Source organism: Salmo salar, chromosome 09 (genome assembly GCF_965601325.2).
Source record: "Salmo salar chromosome 09, fSalSal1, whole genome shotgun sequence".
NCBI classification, from domain to species: domain Eukaryota; kingdom Metazoa; phylum Chordata; class Actinopteri; order Salmoniformes; family Salmonidae; genus Salmo; species Salmo salar.
Window position 1 is genome coordinate 18832547 of NC_138299.1, and position 23309 is coordinate 18855855.

The 23309-nt window shown below is 43.2% G+C and overlaps 2 protein-coding genes across 5 annotated transcripts in view; both read left to right on the forward strand.

Moving 5' to 3' along the window:
* LOC106610893 (macoilin-1) overlaps positions 1 to 10647 on the forward strand; it is a 30731-nt gene extending 20084 nt beyond the window's left edge. Inside the window, exons 6-11 of the mRNA XM_014210557.3 lie at positions 4035 to 4572; positions 6645 to 6803; positions 7511 to 7693; positions 7812 to 7932; positions 8097 to 8271; positions 8418 to 10647. Of these exons, the coding sequence (XP_014066032.3) occupies positions 4035 to 4572; positions 6645 to 6803; positions 7511 to 7693; positions 7812 to 7932; positions 8097 to 8271; positions 8418 to 8620 (1379 nt within the window). The 3' untranslated portion in view covers positions 8621 to 10647. The remainder of the gene's footprint in view (positions 1 to 4034; positions 4573 to 6644; positions 6804 to 7510; positions 7694 to 7811; positions 7933 to 8096; positions 8272 to 8417) is intronic.
* Positions 10648 to 15392: 4745 nt separating this feature from the next.
* The window catches only part of arhb (low density lipoprotein receptor adapter protein 1-B), a 52529-nt gene continuing 44612 nt past the window's right edge, over positions 15393 to 23309 (forward strand). The window contains exon 1 of one of the 4 annotated variants that reach the window (XM_045723247.2): positions 15393 to 15659. In XM_045723247.2, coding sequence (XP_045579203.1) covers positions 15422 to 15659 — 238 coding nt within the window. In that variant the 5' untranslated portion in view covers positions 15393 to 15421. Of the gene's footprint in view, positions 15660 to 16312; positions 16687 to 23309 lie in introns of those variants that run through there. The other 3 variants (XM_014210437.3, NM_001139964.1, XM_045723249.2) reach the window with 3 other exon arrangements.

Consider the following 23309-nt stretch of genomic DNA (forward strand, 5'->3'; position numbering starts at 1 on the left):
TTCATGAAGTGAAGTCCGGCGGGCTTAGATCATGTGCTAACAAGACGGAGATTTTTGGACATAAATGATGAGCTTTTTTGAACAAAACTACATTCGTTATGGACCTGTGATACCTGGAAGTGACATCTGATGAAGAGAATCAAAGGTAATGGATTATTTACATAGTATTTTCGATTTTAGATCTCCCCAACATGGCGGCTAGTCTGTATCGCAACGCGTATTTTTCTGGGCGCAGTGCTCAGATTATTGCAAAGTGTGATTTCCCAGTAAGGTTATTTTTAAATCTGGCAAGTTGATTGCGTTCAAGAGATGTAAATCTATAATTCTTTAAATGACAATATAATATTTTACCAATGTTTTCTAATTTTAATTATTTAATTTGTGGTGCTGACTTGAATGCCGGTTATTGGAGGGAAACGATTTCCTGAACATCAACGCCACAGTAAAACGCTGTTTTTGGATATAAATATGAACTTGATAGAACTAAAAATGCATGCATTGTCTAACATAATGTCCTAGGAGTGTCATCTGTTGGAGATTGTAAAAGGTTAGTGCATAATTTTAGCTGATTTTATGGTTTTGGTGACGCCTGTCTTTGAATTGGCACAACATTACACACAACTCTTGTAAATGTACTGTCCTAACATACTCTAAATTTATGCTTTCGCCGTAAAACCTTTTTGAAATCGTAAAACGTGGTTAGATTAAGGAGATGTTTATCTTTCAAAGGGTGTAAAATAGTTGTATGTTTGAAAAATTTGAATTTTGACATTTATTTGGATTCAAATTTGCCGCTCTTGAAATGCACCTGCTGTTGATGGAGTGCACCACGGGTGGGACGCTTGCATCCCACCTAGCCCATAGAGGTTAACAAACTATATTTTTGGCAAGTCGGTTAGGCCATCTACTTTGTGCATGACACAAGTAATTTTTCCAACAATTGTTTACAGACTGATTATTTCACTTATAATTCACTGTATCACAATTCCAGTGGGTCAGAAGCTTATATACGCTAAGTTGACTGTGCCTTTAAACAGCTTGGAAAATTTCAGAAAATGATGTCATGGCTTTAGAAGCTTCTGATAGGCTAATTGACATAATTTGAGTCAATTGGAGGTGTGGATGTATTTCAAGGCCTACCTTCAAACTCCCTGCCTCTTTGCTTGACATCATGGGAAAATCAAAAGAAATCTGCCAAGACCTCAGAAAAAAATGGTAGACCTCCACAAGTCTAGTTCATCCTTGGGAGCAATTTCCAAACACCTGAAGGTACCAGGTTCATCTGTACAAACAATAGTACGCAAGTATAAACACCATGGGACCACGCAGCCGTCATACCGCTCAGGAAGGAGATGCGTTCTGTCTCCTAGAGATGAACATACTTTGGTGTGAAAAGTGCAAATCAATCCCAGAACAACAGCAAAGGACCTTGTGAAGATGCTGGAGGAAACGGGTACAAAAGTATCTGTATCCACAGTAAAACGAGTCCTATATCGACATAACCTGAAAGGCCGCTCAGCAAGGAAGAAGCCATTGCTCCAAAACCGCCATAAAAAAGCCAGACTGCGGTTTGCAACTGCACATGGGTACAAAGATCGTACTTTTTGGAGAAATGTCTTCTGGTCTGATGAAACAAAAATATAACTGTTTGGCCATAATGACCATCATTATGTTTGGAGGAAAAAGGGGGATGCTTGCAAGCCGAAGAACACCATCCCAACCGTGAAGCACGGGGGTGGCAGCATCATGTTGTGGGGGTGCTTTGCTGCAGGAGGGACTGGTGCACTTCACAAAATAGATGGCGTCATGAGGGAGGAAAATGATGTGGATATATTGAAGCAAAATCTCAAGACATCAGTCAGGAAGTTAAAGCTTGGTTGCAAATGTGTCTTCCAAATGGACAATGACACCTAGCATACTTCCAAAGTTGTGGCAAAATGGCTTAAGGACAACAAAGTCAAGGTATTGGAGTGGCCATCACAAAGCCCTGACCTCAATCCTGTAGAAAATGTGTGGGCAGAACTGAAAAAGCATGTGTGAGCAAAGAGGCCTACAAACCTGACTCGGTTACACCAGCTCTGTCAGGAGGAATGGGCCAAAATTCAGCCAACTTATTGTGGGAAGCTTGTGGAAGGCTACCCAAAACGTTTGACCCAAGTTAAACAATTTAAAGGCAATGCTACCAAATACTAATTGAGTGTATGTAATCTTCTGACCCACTGGGAATGTGATGAAAGAAATAAAAGCTGAAATAATTATTTCTCTCTACTATTATTCTGACATCTCACATTCTTACAATAAAGTGGTGATCCTAACTGACCTAAGACAGGGAATTTTTACTTGGATTAAATTTCAGGAATTGTGAAAAACTAAGTTTAAATGTACACTGCTCAAAAAAATAAAGGGAACACTTAAACAACACAATGTAACTCTAAGTCAATCACACTTCTGTGAAATCAAACTGTCCACTTAGGAAGCAACACTGATTAACAATAAATTTCACATGCTGTTGTGCAAATGGAATAGACAACAGGTGGAAATTATAGGCAATTAGCAAGACACCCCCAATAAAGGAGTGGTTCTGCAGGTGGGGACCACAGACCACTTCTCAGTTCCTATGCTTCCTAGCTGATGTTTTGGTCACTTTTGAATGCTGGCGGTGCTTTCACTCTAGTGGTAGCATGAAACTGAGTCTACAACCCACACAAGTGGCTCAGGTAGTGCAGCTCATCCAGGATGGCACATCAATGCGAGCTGTGGCAAGAAGGTTTGCTGTGTCTGTCAGTGTAGTGTCCAGAGCATGGAGGCGCTACCAGGAGACAGGCCAGTACATCAGGAGACGTGGAGGAGGCCGTAGGAGGGCAACAACCCAGCAGCAGGACCGCTACCTTCGCCTTTGTGCAAGGAGGAGCAGGAGAAGCACTGCCAGAGCCCTGCAAAATGACCTCCAGCAGGCCACAAATGTGCATGTGTCTGCTCAAACGGTTAGAAACAGACTCCATGAGGGTGGTATGAGGGCCCGACATCCACAGGTGGGGGTTGTGCTTACAGCCCAACACCGTGCAGGGCGTTTGGCATTTGCCAGAGAACACCAAGATTGGCAAATTCGCCACTGGCGCCCTGTGCTCTTCACAGATGAAAGCAGGTTCACACTGAGCATGTGACAGAGTCTGGAGACGCCGTGGAGAACGTTCTGCTGCCTGCAACATCCTCCAGCATGACCGGTTTGGCGGTGGGTCAGTCATGGTGTGGGGTGGCATTTCTTTGGGGGGCCGCACAGCCCTCCATGTGCTCGCCAGAGGTAGCCTGACTGCCATTAGGTACCGAGATGAGATCCTCAGACCCCTTGTGAGACCATATGCTGGTGCGGTTGGCCCTGGGTTCCTCCTAATGCAAGACAATGCTAGACCTCATGTGGCTGGAGTGTGTCAGCAGTTCCTGCAAGAGGAAGGCATTGATGCTATGGACTGGCCCGCCCGTTCCCCAGATCTGAATCCAATTGAGCACATCTGGTACATCATGTCTCGCTCCATCCACCAACGCCACATTGCACCACAGACTGTCCAGGAGTTGGCGGATGCTTTAGTCCAGGTCTGGGAGGAGAACCCTCAGGAGACCATCCGCCACCTCATCAGGAGCATGCCCAGGCGTTGTAGGGAGGTCATACAGGCACGTGGAGGCCACACACACTACTGAGCCTCATTTTGACTTGTTTTAAGGACATTACATCGAAGTTGGATCAGCCTGTAGTGTGGTTTTCCACTTTAATTTTGAGTGTGACTCCAAATCCAGACCTCCATGGGTTGATAAATTGGATTTCCATTGATTATTTTTGTGTGATTTTGTTGTCAGCACATTCAACTATGTAAAGAAAAAAGTATTTAATAAGATTATTTCTTTCATTCAGATCTAGGATGTGTTGTTTAAGTGTTCCCTTTATTTTTTTGAGCAGTATATTTGGCTAAGGTGTATGTAAACTTCTGACTTCAACTGTATTTAATCTCTCTCCTTTCTGACTTTCATCCTCCATTCAGCTGCAGCAGCTAAAGGGATATCTGAGGTGGACTCCGTCCCAGTCTCACAGAATGGAGCACTTGTCGGTAAAAAGACGCCAGCACCGCTACCGGAGCTGGAGTACAGAGAAAAAGGGAAAGAGGGCCGCGAGGCCAAAAAGCAACACAATAGCATCCTGCCGTCATCGGTAGACTGTAAACTCCAGGAGATGGAGTACATGGAGAACCATATGAACAACAGGAGACTGACCACCGAACTGGTGGGCAGCACAGAGAACCTGCTGCTGAAGGAGGAGAACTCCTCTTCCTCCTGCTCCTCCTCCTCATCCTCCTCCTCGAAAAACTACAAGAACACTAGTGGCAACACCGCAATTAACTCCTCGCCCCGCGGACACAGCGCCACCAACGGCAGCGTCCCCTTGTCCGCCCCTTCCTCCTCTTCCTCTGGGAAGAAGCAGAAGTGTGCAGTGGGGAAGGGTCCAGCAGCGGGCTCCCACAGGGACCCAACAGACAACTGCATCCCCAACAATCAGCTGAGCAAGCCTGAGGCGCTCGTACGGTAAGAGCACTTATATGCAGATGCACGTACTGTATGCATCTGGTTGAGCAGGCTGAAGGTGCTCTTATGATAAGAGCACATTATATACACAGCACAGTATGTACAGCACACGCACCTGGCTAAGCGAGTTTAACACGCACCCATTAGAGAAGCCTACAGCACTAGTACAGTAGAGAGAACACATCATCCATACACAAACAGCTGTGCTTGCTTGAGGCTACTCACACACACTCACTCATTAAGGCGTCCACATGCTTCCCAGCCGGAACAGTTCATGCATATATTATGACATTTTGTGACGTTTTGGTCTTCGGCAAGGGTTTCTTCGGTTGTTCGTCCACATGCCATTTTTTTATCAAGGCAATCTAAAGTTGGTAGCCAAATTCTATGCCCCTTCGTCGGTGATTGGTCAACAGTAGGGATTCTTCAATGAAGTGTTCAATGAGAGACTAATTCATTCGTTTTCATGCACATGTTTTCACTTGAAAAATACTATTGTACTATTGCCATTTTCTTTCTTGTTTTTCAAGTGAAGGACTTTTTTAAGGGAGTATGCGAGCACACTCGTTTGGTTCGCCTAGCCAAAGCATGTTGAATGTCACACCTGGATGTCACAGTTCTCATATTCTCAAAGTATTAGTGACTTGCTGATACATGATGGCTGTATGGGATGCTTCCCCTTATCAGATGTCATGTGAGTGTGGAGCCAGTCCCTGACACCTCAAACTAACCCTGCTGCAGTGCAGGCTCCAGATAGATAGGCGCTAAGTAGAGCTGTTTCCACTGTGTGGGCTGGGGTGTGAGAAACTTGGACTGTTAAAATCAGTTTGCCACAAAATGATGCTGGCTGAAAAGGAGAACCTTGAGTTTAAGATGGCTGTGTCATCCTGTTTGTCTGTAGTTGTTCAGCTGGGTATAGAATGTGAGAAGAAAGTCAAATTTGGTGTGGCAAGTTGTCATGGTGTTCAGGGTAATACACATTCAAATGTACCCTGCATTTGCCACAGTCTCTGACTAGTGGATTCCCTGGCTTACGTTATTGGTACACTGTGTTTTTGTTGTTAACAAATATGGCTGAATAGACACTTGGCTAGCAGATGTTTCTTATTGGTCAGTGTTTGCTTTTTGCATTGATTGTACACTCATAATGATAAATCTGTGGATGTCTAGTCTTTTTAGCCTTTGTTTAAAAAACGACTGACTCCAAAGGCAAAAGTAAACCAACCAAAGAACTGTAGGTTAAAGAAAAGCAAGCCATTTTGAAGCTGAAAGCGAGAACTTAAAGCAAGAACCGTAGTAAAGAAAACGGTTACAGTTAAAACAACAATTTGGAACATGAAAAAGAGAAACCACCGGTGACAATCATTTGGCAACGATGTGATTGGCCAAGGAAAACGACTGACAAATGACCGGAACCCTAAAACATCTGTCAGTGAAATGGCCAACAGGCACAATCTACCATCAGCAGGAGGCTTTGACAGCAGAATAACAGTCACAGCCAAATGCAAACCATTCAGCAGCAGCAGAACATAAGACAGGTTAGAAATGAGCTAAGAGGTACAAAGATTGCGCTACTGAAACAAAGTATTATGAGCAGATGAAACCAAGGTAAACCTTTACCAAAGACTGGAGAAATAAAGGAACAGTGGATGATACCAAGCTACTATAGGCACTATGCAGAAACATGTCTCGGGTGGCAGTAGCGTCGAGGTGAGGGAAGCGGGTCAGCAACTGGAGGGTTGCCAGTTTGAATCCCAGCTCTAGCAGGGCAGAAATTTGACGAAGTCACTTGTTCGAAAGGTGGCATCCTATGACGGTTCCACGTTGAAAGTCACTGAGCTCTTCAGTAAGGCCATACTTTTGTGTGTGTGTGTGTGTGTGTGTCAGAGGGGTTGGGGGGGAAAGCAGAAGAGAAATGTCCATCTCATATGGACTAATAAAGTACATCTTATTTTCTTAGTGTTTCTCCATAAAATTGTCTAACTCCTCTCTCCTCCCTTTCCCATCCGCTTCTCTCTTCCTCATCATCCCTTCTTTCTCCATTTATTTCCTTCCACCTTCCAACCCTGCAGGCTGGAGCAGGATGTGAAGAAGCTGAAGGCGGACCTGCAGGCCAGCAGACAGGTGGAGCAGGACTTGCGCAGTCAGATCGGCTCCTTGAGCAGCGCTGAGCGCTCCATCCGCTCTGAGCTGGGCCAGCTGCGACAAGAGAACGAGCTGCTGCAGAACAAGTGAGTGGCACAGGTCAAAGGTCATACATGACTGGATCTGATCACCTGCTGGGACTAGGACCAGGAGCTTTTCCTTGTCAGGTCACGTAGTCAGGAAAAACTAGCTGGGACCAAAGGTCTTAAGGGTTATCATACAGCTTTTTTCCCATGTAAGCTCAAGAGGCTAAAAACACTGGGTTTAGCTTGGAATGCCCTCGTCGAAATGACTTTGTCCAGGGTCAGGAAGAGCTAGTTTGAAATGTAGTGATAACTCTGTGTTAAGACATTCAGGAGTGGGGGAGGACTGGCAGGATGGATTTTCTTAAATCATAAATAATAGTGAAGGTTACGGATGAGGATCCAGTCTACTTCTCGTCTCAGTGCATGCTTGTGAAAGCTTCAGTCTGGCAGGCTTCAAATCACAGCAGTCCAGACTGGAGCAGAGGGAGCACTTAGGCATCTGGCTGCTTTAATTGTCCAATTAAGTCATTATTGACCAAATGGGATTCCTGGGTGTCCTAGGTGCAGAATCGCATTAGTGGAAACCAAGACTGTTCTCAGGGCAGGCTTGGTTGTAGCTAGATATTTTCGAGTCGCGTCGGGGACAATTCTATAATTTTAGTTAACCCTTTATTATCCTAACCTCCTAAGCTGCTACAAAAAGTCACTTCTGGGGTGGGATGGAGTCCCGCTGGCTCACATGGTCTGTGGCTGATGTGTGTGTGCAGGCTCCATAACGCTGTCCAGGCCAAGCAGAAGGACAAACAGGCCGTGGGCCAACTGGAGAAGAGGCTGAAGGTTGAGCAGGAGGCCCGCACCAATGCAGAGAAACAGCTTTCAGACGAGAAGAAACGCAAAAAGCTGGAAGAGGCCACCACAGCTAGAGCCGTCGCACTAGCAGCAGCATCCAGGTAAAAGGCTCCAGAGTTCCCCAAAAATAAATAATCTGCTATCAGTTGTTGTTAGCCAGTTTCAAGCTATTCCCTGCTGTTAGTATAGGTGCGATCCCGCTCTCTGTCTGCTCCACAGGGGGGAGTGCACAGATACGCTGAGGAGGCGGATCACGGAACTGGAGACTGAGTGTAAGAAGCTGACCATGGATATCAAGCTCAAAGAAGAACAGATCAGAGAGCTGGAGATGAAAGTGCAGGTGAGGCTCACTGTTTAGTTAAGACTCGGGTATGTTTTGTTGGCGGCCTTTTGACGTCAACAACCGTTTTGGTTAAAGTAACGCAAAATGTTGACTCATGCACACCTGCTGTACACTGGCACACAGACAATGCCACTTGTACTGATGTTCCCTCCCTCTCTTAGGAGCTCCACAAGTATAAAGAGAATGAGAAGGACACAGAAGTGCTGATGTCAGCGCTGTCGGCCATGCAGGATAAGACCCAGCACCTGGAGAACAGCCTGTCTGCAGAGACCCGCATCAAACTGGACCTGTTCTCAGCACTGGGCGATGCTAAGAGACAGCTGGAGATTGCACAAGGTCAGTGTTCAGCCTGGGTCCAGCACCTTTGCAATACTGCCTCAGTCCCACCTATCTCCTACTGAATGTGATTCATGTAGAATAGATTGCATGACATTATGAATGTCTAATCTGAAAGTTTCTTCCTGGGTGTGTCTGTCTCTTAGGTCAGATCCTGCAGAAGGACCAGGAGATCAAGGACCTAAAGCAGAAGATAGCTGAGGTGATGGCTGTCATGCCCAGCATATCCTACACAGCTGACAGCAGCAACATGACTCCTGTGGCCCCCCACTACTCCTCCAAGTTCATGGACACCAGTCCCTCTGGCCTGGACCCCAACGCCTCTGTCTACCAGCCCCTGAAAAAGTGAACGCTCCTTCCATCCTCTTCTGTTTTGATTTTTTAGAGCCCACCTCCAGATCTGCTTGTCACGTTTGCAGCTGAGAACTTTTTTGGCGGGGGGGGGGGGGGGGGGGGGTCTGAAGGATGTTGTATTGTGACTGTATTTGTTGTAGTTAAAACAAAAAAAGGTCTGAGACATCATGTCGACTAGGAATTCCCAGTTATTTTTCTTCTTGTAAATGTCTAGTGAAATCTCACAGAATTGGGCGTGTATCTTATCTAGGGCGTTTCAGCCCCCCCCCCCCCCCCCCCCCCCCCACATCTACTCCACCTGCTACCAGTTACTTGGTCTCTGGCCTTGGGATTGGGTAATTCCGGTGTCGATTTCATTTCTTTTAGAGCTGGGATGTGGATCTCTGGTAGCAGGAGTGCTCACCCTTATTTCTATGTAATAAATTCTGATCGCTAAGCACAGATATCAGTTTATTTTTAAGGTAAGAAGGTACCATCAGTATGCCCAGAGGAATGTAGAGCAACATTGGCATGGACTCTAGCCCTGTTTTGTCAATTATTATTATTTTTCAGTTGTGAATATCAGAGACCAAATTGAAACTTCCATTGGCTGTTCTTGGGTTTTATGGTATTGTTTTTTTTATGTTAGAAAGTGGATTGTGTGGTCTCTCCTTTTTCACTTGTTTCACAAAAAGTTAGAAAAATCACTTTGAGATGAGAACAGAGCTGTACCAAGATGTTATTTGTTTCAATAACAAGAGATGTCAAAGTAAATGATCCACAACAACCCCTAAATGTTGAGTATCAACTGCAAAATTACATTTATTTCCCTCAAAGCCCCCAACTTTCCACGATCCTGTCGAAAAGAGTGTTAAGCAAAGATAGTATTGCGAAGTTCATGTATAATATGCCTTCTCTTTAAACCCAGAATAGTCTCACAAATTGTCATGATCACAGTGCCTTGAGACAGGGCCTCAGTGGTGGGAGTCAGTATCTGGCAATGCCAGAAAGGACTGAAGTACAGGGCTTTCCAACCACAAATACAATTTTACCCCTAACCTGGATCCTAACCTTAGGTTCAGAACAGATAGCCCATCTACTTGCTCAACAGTTCTGACGATATGGCCATTTTGTCTGTTCTAGCATGGTCATGTTACTCCTTTACAGTGCGTTGATATGGTAATGTTAGCCACTACGAAGTCTACTGCAAACAGGTCCCAGGCTCCCAGCATGGCCTCTCCCCTGCATCCAACTGTAACACATCTCTCTGCTGTAAACTCTGGTTCTGTTGGTTGAACTATTGTCCCTGCATATGTTTTTTATTGATTTGACTTAAATTGCACTGTTGAAAAAAACCTGTTTGACAGGGAAAACTGTTGATGGATTTTGTGCAATGTGTACAAGAAACAAGACTCTGGAAATGCCAACCAAGAGACATCATTTATTTCCACTGAATTTTGCATAGAAAATTCTTCATCGGGCTCCTTTTATTGCTGAATACTCAAACTTCAGCCCATGTGCCAAGAAAGGATTGCTTGTTTTCTAGTAATATGTGCTATCCAGGAATGTACTGCAAATACATTGGCTGACGTGTTTGACAAATATCTGAAGTATGTCAAGCAGGCGGGAAAACTGCTCACCTGTTTGTAGTAGACTGTTTACGTAGTTGAAAGAAAGGGACTTTAATTGTGTGAATGTTACAGTATTGGCAACTGCCTGGGCCATGGGTGTTAAGAACCGTCTACAGTTGTTTCCTTACTCCTCTTTTTGGTATTGTTATATTCTGCAGGGAGGAATAGCTTGAGTCTGTGGTTTTGCAGTCATCTGAAATGGTGATTTTGTGTGTGTGGTTATGACCAACTGTATATGGAAAACGTTTTGCTCAGTGCTACCTATGTCATTGGCTCAACTGATGTTGAAAGTATAAAACGTTTTTGTTTTCTATGCCCGCCCGCAGTCTGCTCTGTTTCACCCCAGGTCTGACCTTGGCTGCGCTCTCGCTCTTTGAGGTTTACAAGGAATAAATTCTTTTCTTGCAGATTTTCCCAGTCTGGAGTTTCTTTCCTTGTCCTTTATGACATACAGTTGAAGTTGGAAGTTTACATACACTTAGGTTGGAGTCATTAAAACACATTTTTCAACCACTCCACACATTTCTTGAGTGATGTCATGGCTTTAGAAGCTTCTGATAGGCTAATTCACATAATTTCAGTCAATTGGAGGTGTACTTGTGGATGTATTTCAAGGCCTCTTTGCTTGACATCATGGGAAAATCAAAAGAAATCAGCCAAGACCTCAAATTGTAGACCTCCACAAGTCTGGTTCATCCTTGAGAGCAATTTCCAAACGCCTGAAGGCAACACGTTCATCTGTACAAACAATAGTACACAAGTATAAACACCATGGGACCACGCAGCCGTCATACCGCTCAGGAAGGAGACACGTTCTGTCTCCTAGAGATGAATGTACTTTGGTGCGAAAAGTGCAAATCAATCCCAGAACAACAGCAAAGGACCTTATGAAGATGCTGGAGGAAACTGGTACAAAATAATCTATATCAACAGTAAAACGAGTCCTATATCGACATAACCTGAAAGGCCACTCAGCGAGGAAGAAGCCACTGCTCCAAAACTGCCATTAAAAATGCCAGACTACGGTTTGCAACTGCACATGGGGACAAAGATTGCACTTTTTGTAGAAATGTCCTCTGGTCTGATGAAACAAAAATAGAACTGTTTGGCCATAATGACCATTGTTATGTTTGGAGGAAAAAGGGGGAGGCTTGCAAGCCGAAGAACACCATCCCAACCGTGAAGCACGGGGGTGGCAGCATCATGTTGTGGGGGTGCTTTGCTGCAGGAGGGACTGGTGCACTTCACAAAATAGATGGCATCATGAGGCAGGACAATTATGTGGATATATTGAAGCAACATCTCAAGACATCAGTCAGGAAGTTAAAGCTTGGTTGCAAATGTGTCTTCCAAATGGACAATGACACCTAGCATACTTCCAAAGTTGTGGCAAAATGGCTTAAGGACAACAAAGTCAAGGTATTGGAGTGGCCATCACAAAGCCCTGACCTCAATCCTATAGAAAATGTGTGGGCAGAACTGAAAAAGCGTGTGCAAGCAAGGAGGCCTACAAACCTGACTCAGTTACACCAGCTCTGTCAGGAGGAATGGGCCAAAATTCAGCCAACTTATTGTGGGAAGCTTGTGGAAGGCTACCCAAAACATTTGACCCAAGTCAAACAATTTAAAGGCAATGCTACCAAATACTAATTGAGTTTATGTAAACTTCTGACCCACTGGGAATGTGATGAAAGAAATAAAATCTGAAATAAATCATTCTCTACTATTATTCTGACATTTCACATTCTTAAAATAAAGTGGTGATCCTAACTGACCTAAGACAGGGAATTTTTACTGGGATTAAATGTCAGGAATTGTGAAAAACTGAGTTGAAATGTCTTTGGTTAAGGTGTATGTAAACTTCTGACTTCAACTGTACATAAACATCAGGCAGTAGAGTGATCTGTGAAGTTTGAAAGGGCAAATAAATGTTACTGTAATCTCACCCCCACTAGGAGGCAGTGTCCATCTCTTTAGTGTTCAAAAGCCTCTGTAACCTCAACTCACATGTTCAGCTGAGAGGGTTCTCTATCTTAAATGTGCATCAGTGTGTTTTTATTTGTACATTTTTTTACAATCTCATCTGAGATTAAATCAAATCACATTAAATCACAGCTAATAAACTAGCTGCCTCTGTGCAATAGGCTGTTTAGCAAGGCCTGGTAGACATAAGAAGGTAATTAGTGGAGGACGCAACGCTAATATATTGATGGCCTTAATCCTCAGACCAGTCTGGGCACTTAAGCCCACCACCCCTTTTATTCTGTCACTGACCCCTCTATGTATTCTCTATCCACATCTTTGGCTGTCTGAGAGCCACAGATAAATAGATGAGGCTTTAGAACAACCTCAAGGCCAACGATTTCTAAGTGATGGAACTCTAAATGGAAACAAATTATGGGCTGGCTGCATATTTTCATTTTGATCATTCATATGTATTGGGGAAAATGTAAGAGAAGAGAAGGGAGTACCTTTGCCAGCAACAGTCTTCCAATGATAGAAAACAAGCTTGTGTGGCAAGTATCGGGTGCATTGCATTTCTAGTTCTTCAAAATTATACTCTAAATTAACCCTTTTAACATGATGCATTAAAGCACTTTACAAAGACTTTCTTCACATGCTTTATATGCAAATACTTTTATGAGAGTATTGTTGCGGCTGTTTCTATACACCTGATCTGCATGGGTGTTCCTCACTGTAAGGCATAGAGGCCTCAAACCATGCATATTTGACCACTTCACATAGAGGAACCTTATCAGGAATAAAACTGCAGCATTCTAAGAATTAATTGCGTGTCATATTTAATCCTGAGTGTGTTATAGCACTTGTTCCAAGTTAACATCTCCATTTGGCACATCCACTGTTCGGATTTGACACAGTAGATTATAATGGGTCTTTTCAAGCAATCTGAATCTGGCAAAGTATGCACTAAACAAAGCATGAAGCCATTATGCAATGTAAATTTAGTCTCATCAGCATTTTGATTTGTTTAGATTATTTTGTCTGCTATGGCCAGACTGTGGAAATAAAGTTGAGGAATGACAGCATTACATTTCTGTCTTTCGCTCTGCCTACCTAATAAACATATGTCAAAGAAGAAATTACCAGATTAAAAATACGCTCTCGGTTGCTCTGGTCATAAAATGTTGCCTTTGGAAATGAGAGCAATGCGAAACAATTAAATCGATATCATCTACTGTGTGGCCAATGATGTGAAATAGTAGAGGCCATTGGTGTGAATAATGTGGGCAGACCCAACGGAAGAAGGGTAGGTCTATTTCTCCATGAGGGGACCAACCAGTACTCTTGTGGATAGACTTGCTGCTCACCACAGATTAAGACAATGGCAGAGTTATACTGTCAAACTGTATATATTAAACAAACAGGATGTGCATGAATTATAGTTAAGTAGTAACTACATTATACATGAATGCCATTACACATTAATAATTATATTTTACTGTTCCCCCTGCCAGCAGAGCAAGATTTGGCTACATTAACATCTCATATCAAATATCTGCCTTCAGTGACTGCCTACCTACTCACCTGAACCTGTCCTGATCCACTGTGTCTCTTTCTGCCAAATTCATTGATTCTGAAAAATATAAATTCCATTCATCTTTTTGCTAGGTGTTTCTGCTATACTCAAACTTTGAACAGGGTCTCGCTCTGGAGCTGAGATTTATTGGCAGTCCAAAGAACTTTTAGAACATTCCAGGCTTTCATCAAATGATGGGTATAAGTGCAAATCATGAAACTGTACATCTGAAGGAGATGTATGTGTTATTGCAAGAGATATATCTATTGAATCTGGGTTTTGATTTGGTTTAGTCATCACCAGAGTGAACAGAGTCCCTTGGTATTAGATGGTTGTTTTATTGCTCATACAAAGTAAAGCTTTGTTTGATCTGTAGCGTCTGATTCATGTCAAATGAGCTCTTTCTCATTTGTACTGTACTGTACATACTGTAACTCAGCTATGCTTATGCATGTAGGAAAACAATACATTTTAGTACTCTTACTATATCTGTGGCCTGTCATCTCCCCTAGAAATCTGGAAGTGCCAGATGTTTTACATTCCAAACCCCTGAGTGCACAATGTGAATAGACAATGACTGTTGATTTAAACTCAAGGAAATCCAATGTGGAAAGTTCACCTTGTGCTGAGGTACAATCTAAGGATGTTATCCATTATGGATGTTGGTTGATGAAAGATATTAGAAAAATGGAAACAGTCATCATATACTCATGTGTGGGAATCAGTTTCATTACTCAGATTTAACTACAACCAACATTTAAATATGTATATTGAGGAAAAACAGTCACCTTTCCTTCATGAATCTAGGGAAGAAGAAAGAGCTTTTGTTATGGCCTGGGAGGGAGATGTATGAGTGAATGTGACACCCATGAGTCCTATCCACATAGCTCTGACTCCAGACTGGTGAACATGTCACCCAGAGCATGCCAGGGAGGGACAGAGTAGTCTGGAGGGACCAGCTGAGGTGAGCTGGGGTCTATGGTGATGGAGCAGAGGCCCACTGACACTGCCCTGAGGAACTGGTTTGACTGTTTTTTTCATCAGCAGCTGTGGGGCTTGGGTTACACAAGGGGAGGGAAGAGGGACCCGGGTAGAAATGCATATTAAATAAATGTCTAACTTCAGAGAAATCTAAAGATTTGAAATATGTATCAAATGAATGTGTAAATTGAGATGAAATCCATCACCTGTGCAGTGCACATCATCTCTTGATGACAAATATTGTAGCCCATCTATGATCTTTCTCCATGACAGGAGTCATGTCAATTCAGTCTTTAATAAATAAATATAATTGATAACAAAATAATATAAGGCGACTGGGAATTCATTAATCTAGTCTACATATTCATCATGCCCATAACCTCATTATTTAACCACACTTCGTTTATGCAAATTATATTAACCCATGAAAACACATACATTTATATATTTCCCCTAAATTATGTTCCACGGAACATGTTGATATTTTGACAAACTATCCGGTTTAAAAGAATAACTAGGAACATTATTTCAGATGTATACATTTCAGTCACTGTGAAGGCACCGCCTGTGCAAGCCGCGAGGGCAGCGACCTCGCTCGTGCGATGCCACAAATACACGTCATATACATTATCCGGTTAATTTACATATAACACCGCCCAGAGCGGGGATGAACATCATAATCCATTTATTCTGGGCTGTCTCTGAAGTAGAAGACAAAAAAAACAGCTGGAAAAGTTTGGGAGAGTGTGTGACAAACAAGTGCTTCGAGAGACAAGAACCGAAGCTTGTTGGGCTCTTTGCCCCAATTTTGGATTACGGTATGGACGCTTTGAAGTCGGCTGGAAGGGCAATAATTCGGAGCCCCAGTCTCGCTAAACAGTCATGGGGTGTAGGCAGACATAAAAGTAAGTATTGGAAGCGAGTTGACTAGCTAGCAAGTGGATAAAAGGTTAGCGAAAATGGCTGATGACTAGTCTTTTCTATGTAGCTACTAATAATGCTAATAATCTAGGATTAACCTAGCTAACGTTATATACTAACGTTACTCCGTTTCCCCCTCTAAAGTTAAGTACCTACTTGATCGTGGGAATCGTAGCTAACAGACGACTGAATGTATGTTATCCATTGCCGTTTTCCATGACTGCCAATTGATAATTTGTTAGGAAATGTGTTTAAACGTGACAGTTTTTCCCTCCGGGAGCGTGTCTCCCGTGTTGGCTTGTCAGGAACCTGACAGACCGTCAAATGCGTTGTCAAAATGGCCATGCATGCCAACTTGGTGTACCGGTGTTACGATACTGTTGGTAGTAACTAACTAGCAAGCTCAATATCTGACTTCGAAACACTAATAATTTGATATTCAACTGATGATGGCAGATTATGTAATAGTCATGTAAACACCGTACTCTGCTTATCTTAATCGTCATAAGGTCAACATTGAAGTAAACATACGCTGGTTAAAACACCTGGTTTTCTGAACAATCTTTCAAATATTACTTGGACACCTCAATCGACGTTCCAGCGGTGTATTTGATCTGCGCATGTGCTTGCAACAACCGAGCGAGCGTCCCTATTTAGCGCGAGTGAAGTGAGTTCGGAACAACAATGTATCGGACGTTTTAATCTTACTATTATATGAATCAGTCACTCCACAATCCCATTGTTGTGCATGTATTCATTTTGAGTTCATTTTCTTTCGGTTTATATAATGGTAGGTAACAAACGAGTTAAGTAGTTTTTTCACAGACGTGAAGAACGTCTATTCCGCCACGTCACCGTGGAGTGGAACTAGTATGCATAGTTCTGCTATTTTAGACTGGTCTCGATCATGGAATACTCTTGGAATCAGCAGGGGGTACCTGTTATCGCCCTGGTGCATACCTGCTACATTCACTTCGATTTTGGAACTCGAGCAAGCTGAGGGCTTGAAAGGTATGAGAGCAAGAAAAGCACCGACCGCGAAAGTGACTCAAAACAAACCTGGCAACACGCTGTTGCTATGTGCTTAAAAAAAAAAATGTGTGAAGCAGTGGTGGTGGGGGTCTTAAAGGGGGCTCGATTTAGTTTCAGTTTTGGGTAACATTATGTAGCCTAAAAACACACCAACCAAAGTGACACCTTTTAAACACATATAGGATCAACACTTGGTAAATTGGCTGAAATAATTACTTATTTTATTAGGCGAATCATCTTGATTTTCAAAGTCTCTTCATCAGGGCTCTAACCAGTGTTTTCATGCGGTCCGTAAGGGGGTGGGATTAATTTACTGCATTTCAATGCAGTTGAAAAACTTTTCATGCTATTTAGAGAACAGCAAAAATGACTCCAGCCCAGCCATTGTCACATTGGCTGCTGTAGGTTCGTTCACATCAGTCGATCTACAAATACACAGCCTATTAGCTATACAATTGTAATGCTATAGCCCTGGGGGAGGGGGAGGGGGGAGGGGGGGGGGCATATAACAAATTATTCACACTGACATAGTAGCATCAGCGACTGTTCAGTCAGTTTGTAATGATGAACAACTCTTTACATATCATATTTTTTTGGTTCCTAGCTTGTTTGATACAATTTGTACAGATTCTCTCAGGAGGCCCCAGATGGGGCCTGACCCAAAGTTTGGGGTTGTCATTAGTTACCACAGTCACAAAGTCAAAATGGACAATAGCCTATTGTAAAAATTCATAAAAAAATTAAATGTGCGTTTTGGTCATAATTTAAGGTTAGCACTATGGTTAAGGTTTAAAATCAGATTTGAAAAAGATACATTGTAGAAATGGGTGGGTTTTAGTCATAACTTTGTGGCTGTGGTAACTAGGGACTACCGAAGTTTGGGAACCACTGTACCAGTGGTGGAAAAACTACCCAATTGTCATACTTGAGTAAAAGTAAAGATACCTTTTTTTAATAGAAAATGACTCAAGTAAAAGTCACCCAGTACAATACTACTTGAGTAAAACTATTTGGGTTTTAAATATACTTGAGTATCAAAAGTGTAAATCATTTAAAATTCCTTATATTAACCTAACCAGACACCACCATTATCTTGTTTATATAAAACAAATGTATTTACAGATAGCCAGGGGCACACTCAAACACTCAGACATCATTTACAAACAAAGCATGTGTTTAGTGAGTCCGCCAGATCAGAGGCAGTAGGGATGACCAGTGATGTTCTCTTGATAAGTGTGTGAATTGGACCATTTTCCTGCTAAAAATTCAAAATGTAACAAGTACTTTGCTCCTGTTGCTGTAGACTCTGTTTTAACTTTAGCTTTGTACTTCATCTTTCTAGCTGGCTAAATAATACTAGCCAGAGCCTTAAATGTTACTGCTATATAATTCTCTGCCGACAGCTAGCCAACTGACTGACATATCTAAAAGCGACTATTTGCCTGTTGTGAACTCAACCTCCGAGAGTCTGTTTTTGTTTGTCTGGGGGATGTCTGTAGACCCGGCAGGAGCCGCGGGGCGGTTTTAACATGGCCTTTTGTCCGGCATCTCGCAAACATACTGTCCGCAGCGTCTAGTTGCCTACTTGAGCTGCCTCCAAGCTGGGGTAGTTCATTTTACGTAAGGTTATGACTATGCCCTCGGCCTGTGCTGCGAGAGGACGGAGTAAAAAGGCGAATCCGGGGGACGTAGGCAAACATAACAAACAAATCACTGTTCATGATTCCACTCATTCAAAAGAGGCAGGCGTGACTAGAACTGTCAGATCAAGACTTTAAGCATTCTGAGTAGTGATGCACCGATATTACATTTTTGGCCGATACCGATATCCAAAATATTCCTTGCCCCAAAAACGATACCGATATTTAACATTTTAGCGGCCTTTTAAGCATTCTAGTACAGTTAAATAGTTAACACACATGGATGCAGCGGTCTAAGGCACTGCATCTCAGTGCAAGAGGCGTCACTACAGTCCCTGTTTCGAATCCAGGCTGTATCACATCCGGTTGTGTTTGGGGGGCGGCGCACAATTGGCCCCGCGTCGTCTGGGTTTGGCCGGGGTGGGCCGTCATTGTAAATAATTTGTTCTTAACGGACTTGCCTAGTTAAAGGTTACAAACACTGACCAAAAATATATTCTGTTGGCATTTACGTATGACCCCATTACCAGTAAAACATAATCAAAACCTATTTCTTTCACTGACTTGCTGTGTTGCTGTTCATTTGTTCAGTCGTTTCATTCTCAACCAGGATTTCATCATACATATCAAGCAGTGAAGTTTCAGCTCTGTCTGTCCGTGGCCTCTCATCCTCGTGCGCACTGTCACTGTGTCTGTTTCCATCTTGTCCAGCTGTGTCTGTAACATTTCACATTAACCCTGTTTCTTGTCTGTATCGAAGTAGCGGTCCTTGTACCTAGCATCGAGCATGGTGGCGACACAGTAAAGAGAGAATGCCACCGACTTGCTGGTTCACAGCCTGTGTGGGCAGTGTTGTTGAGCAGGTGTTTCAATGCCATGACAGAGGGTATCACGTCTGCTCCAGGCGCAGTTGATGAGCTGATTTCTCCAGTCAGTTGTTCGAATGGAGCTAGCTGGTGTGTTCATGTTTCAAACATGTTCTCACATGCCATTTAAATGGCAGCAGTGGTATGACAACCAGCACATTCATGAGCATGAAATACGACTTTCCTCAGTACGAAATCCTCGACAACCCACTGTGCTGTCAGACTCTGCATGCTCATGGGGCTGATATTGCTGGTCCAAATGTCAGTCGTGAAGCTAATGGCAGTGACACTTACTGTGTAACTCCGGTAGGGCAATATCTGGAAAAATAGCGCACTTGGTAGTGTGTACCGGTGCTCTACCAGTCGGCAAAAGCCAACATCACCCACGACAGAGAACGGTTGACTGTCAAGGGCAATGAATTCCATTATCTTTCCGTTAATGGATTTCGTCTTTTGAGTTGTCTCGCTGAAATTTTCTTACTCTTTCAAATGACTGCTGGACTTGTTGACTGCTCGATCCACACAGCGGACATTGTGGGTTAGGTTAAGAATGCTGTGTTGCACGTGTAGTGCAACATTTTACATGGCGTCATTTCGTTTATATAGGTGTGCACGTCAGCTTTGACATCGTTTTTGCACATCAGCGATAAACTAGACTTCGGGCCGATACCGATATTGGCATTTTTAGCTAATATGGTCCGATTCCAATATCTTCACCGATATATCGTGCATCCCTACTTTGTTTTGATCAATGCTGGGAGCAATATTTAGATGTTGACCCGTAATTTACTATTGTGTACAAAAATATTATTTTTATTTTTATATATATATATAACACACACAGTGCATTTGGAAAGTATTCAGACCCCCTAACTCTACACATTTTATAACATTACAGCATTATTCAAAAATGTATTCAATTGCTTTTTTCCATCATCAATCTACATACAATACCCCATAATGACAAAGCAAAAGCTGGTTTTTAGACATTTTTACAAATAAAATAAAAAACAGACCTTATTTACGTAAGTATTCAGACTCTTTACATTGACACTCAAAATTGAGCTCAGGTGCATCCTGTTTCCGTTGGTCATCCTTGAGATGTTTCTACAACTAGATTGGAGGCCACCTGTGTTTAAATTCAATTGATTGGACATAATTTGGAAAGAAGCCCACCTGTCTATATAAGGTCCCACAGTTGACAGTGCATGTCAAAGCAGAAGCCAAGCCATGAGGTTGAAGGAATTGTCCGTAGAGCTCTGAGACAGGATTGTGTCAAGGCACAGATCTGGGGGAAGGGTACCAACAAATTTCTGCAGCATTGAAGGTTTCCAAGAACACAGTGGCCTCCGTCATTCTTAAATGGAAGAAGTTTGGAACCACCAAGACTCTTCCTAGAGCTGGCTGCTGGCCCAAACTGAGCAATCGGGGGAGAAGGGCCTTGGTCAGGGAGGTGACCAAGAACCAGATGGTCACTTTGACAGAACTCCAGAGTTCCTCTGTGGAGATGGGGGAACCTTCCAGAAGGACAAACATCTCTGCAGCACTCCACCGATCAGACCTTTATGGTAGAGTGGCCAGACGGAATCCACTCCTCAGTAAAAGGCACATGACAGGCCAGTTGCAGTTTGCCTCAAGGCACCTAAAGGACTCTCAGACCATGAGAAACAAGATTCTCTGGTCTGATGAAACCAAGATTGAAATCTTTGGCCTGAATGCCAAGGGTCACATCTGGAGGAAACATGGTCGCCTTTCCCTCAATCCTGACTAGTCTCCCAGTCTCTGCCGCTGAAAACCATCCCCACAGCATGCCACAACCATGCTTCACTGTAGGCATGTTTTTCAGCGGCAAGGACTGGGGGACTAGTCAGGATCGAGTGGAAAGATGAACAGAGCAAAGTACAGAGAGAGATCCGTGATAACCTGCTCCAGAGCGCTTAGTACCTCAGACTGGGGGTGAAGGTTCACCTTCTAACAAGACAACGACCCTAAGCACACAGCCAAGACAATGCAGGAGTGGCTTCGGGACAAGTCTCAATGTCCTTGAGTGGATCAGCCAGAGCCCGGACTTGAACCCGATCAAACATCTCTGGAGAGACCTGAAAATAGCTGTGCAGCGACGCTCCCCATCCAACCTGACAGAGCTTAACAAAGTACTGAGTAAAGGGTCTGAATACGTATGTAAATGTACTATTGAAGTTTTTAATTTTTTTCATACTTTTGCCAAAGTATTTTACCTGTTTTTGCTTTGTCATTATGGGGTGTAGATTTGAGGGGGGTGAAAACAATTTAATACATTTTAGAATAAGGCTGTAACAACTGGTCTGAATATTTTCCGAATGCACTATTATATTGTTTTTGTACAAAATGAATGTCAATTACGGGTCAACATCTAAGTAGTGCTCCCAGCGTTGATCAAAGCTGCAGGATTCTCACAATGGCTTTGATCTCTGGCTTCAGTGGGTTGTCATACAGACAGCAATGCAATGTCGGCGATGCGCAGTCACCCGGGTGGGTGCACATGATCACACTACTGTAGTATGGCTTGTCAAAGGAGAGGCATAGCCTTGGTTTCACAGAGCGACCGCCCCCCTCCCTTGTATCGCCTTCCTTCCTAGACAATGACATCGTTGGCAGTATTGGCAGCATGATGCCACATGTGCCATGCTGAGCCATCAATTCTTTGTTTTGGTCCATATTCTCTGGGGGAATAAAGAGGCTTTCTAGAGGCCTGGTCCCAGTCCCCGATCTCTCCTGGCAGGGATGACTCGTGGAAGATGATAATACCCATGGTTACAGATGTATGGCAACGTTGCATCTTCATATTTTCTGTTGACCTCTCAACACACGTGTCATGTGGGCCCTGGCCTGTGATGGCCTCTGGTTTAGACCTGCATTTCCTCTCACCCACACACACTCTCTTCACTGCAAGGTCAGGTAGTGCTTATGGTCATAACACTGAACCACTCATTATAACTGCCTCTTGTTTCCATGTGGTTATTTCAATACAGCATGGCTAGATCAGAGTACACAGGTAGCTGCCGTCAGCTGTTGATAGAAAGCAACTTGTTTCAGCTTGTCGTAACAGGAAACAGAACCACTGCTGCAAGACAGTCCGTTTCGTAGTGAAACTGATGCATGCTGCTTTCAATGCTGAGACCACGAAACACAAGTATTCAGGGCCTTGTTATTGAGATGTCTGGAGTCCATGCAAAGCACCTACCAGTCCAAATGCACCTGGATTAAATGTTAGTGTCCTCCACCCCTACATGATTTATGCTAGATGTGTGGGATTCTAACGAAAACATTCTGACAACTCTTGGCGCTCATGCTTTGGGCCTGGCCTTGTAGATGCATGCTAATTTCTTTTTGGCATCAGTGCAAAGAGCATTCCCCCCCACATTCTGTCCTTTTGGTAACCTTGCCTTTATTTGTTCATAATTTATTGATCCCACTGAGATCAAGTGTCGTTTTCAAGGGAGACCTCTCAAATCTGCAGCAATTGTACAATGTCACAAAAAGCATTAACCACATTGAGCATAATTCAAGGCATTCATAGTTGCAAGGAATACAAATGTGGTCTAAAAACAATTCCAATCCCTGTAACAATTCTGGAGAATGTCTATTATAATAATAGCACATTTTGTCATAGATTGCGCAGTCAAGCTAACATCCTCTAAAACCACAAGTCAGTTGTCTCTTGTTTTCCATCCCCTGCCTGACTTCAGCATAGAATAAAATGTGGCACCCATGTCATTTCCCGCTGGCTTCAAACAGCTCTTGTGATTTTGAAAGTGCTGCTGACAAAGGCTTACACTGCACAGCTCACCATGTGTCTGAATTGCTTTCGTTTGTCAAATGATATTTGACATCAACAGTTACCATCTTTTCAGGCCAATACATTTTTCGTATTGGCCTGAAAAGGGCATGTTTTGGTTTCTTTTCTTAATACTTTCTTTCCAATTCTATATTTTATGTTTGTCTGCGCTTCGAACACATTGCCTAAGTGCAGGCCTAGGACCTGTCTCTGCTACCTCCCTGAAGCCATTCCTACATTGGAAATACTGGATTTAGAAGCTTGACCAGTTGATCCAGG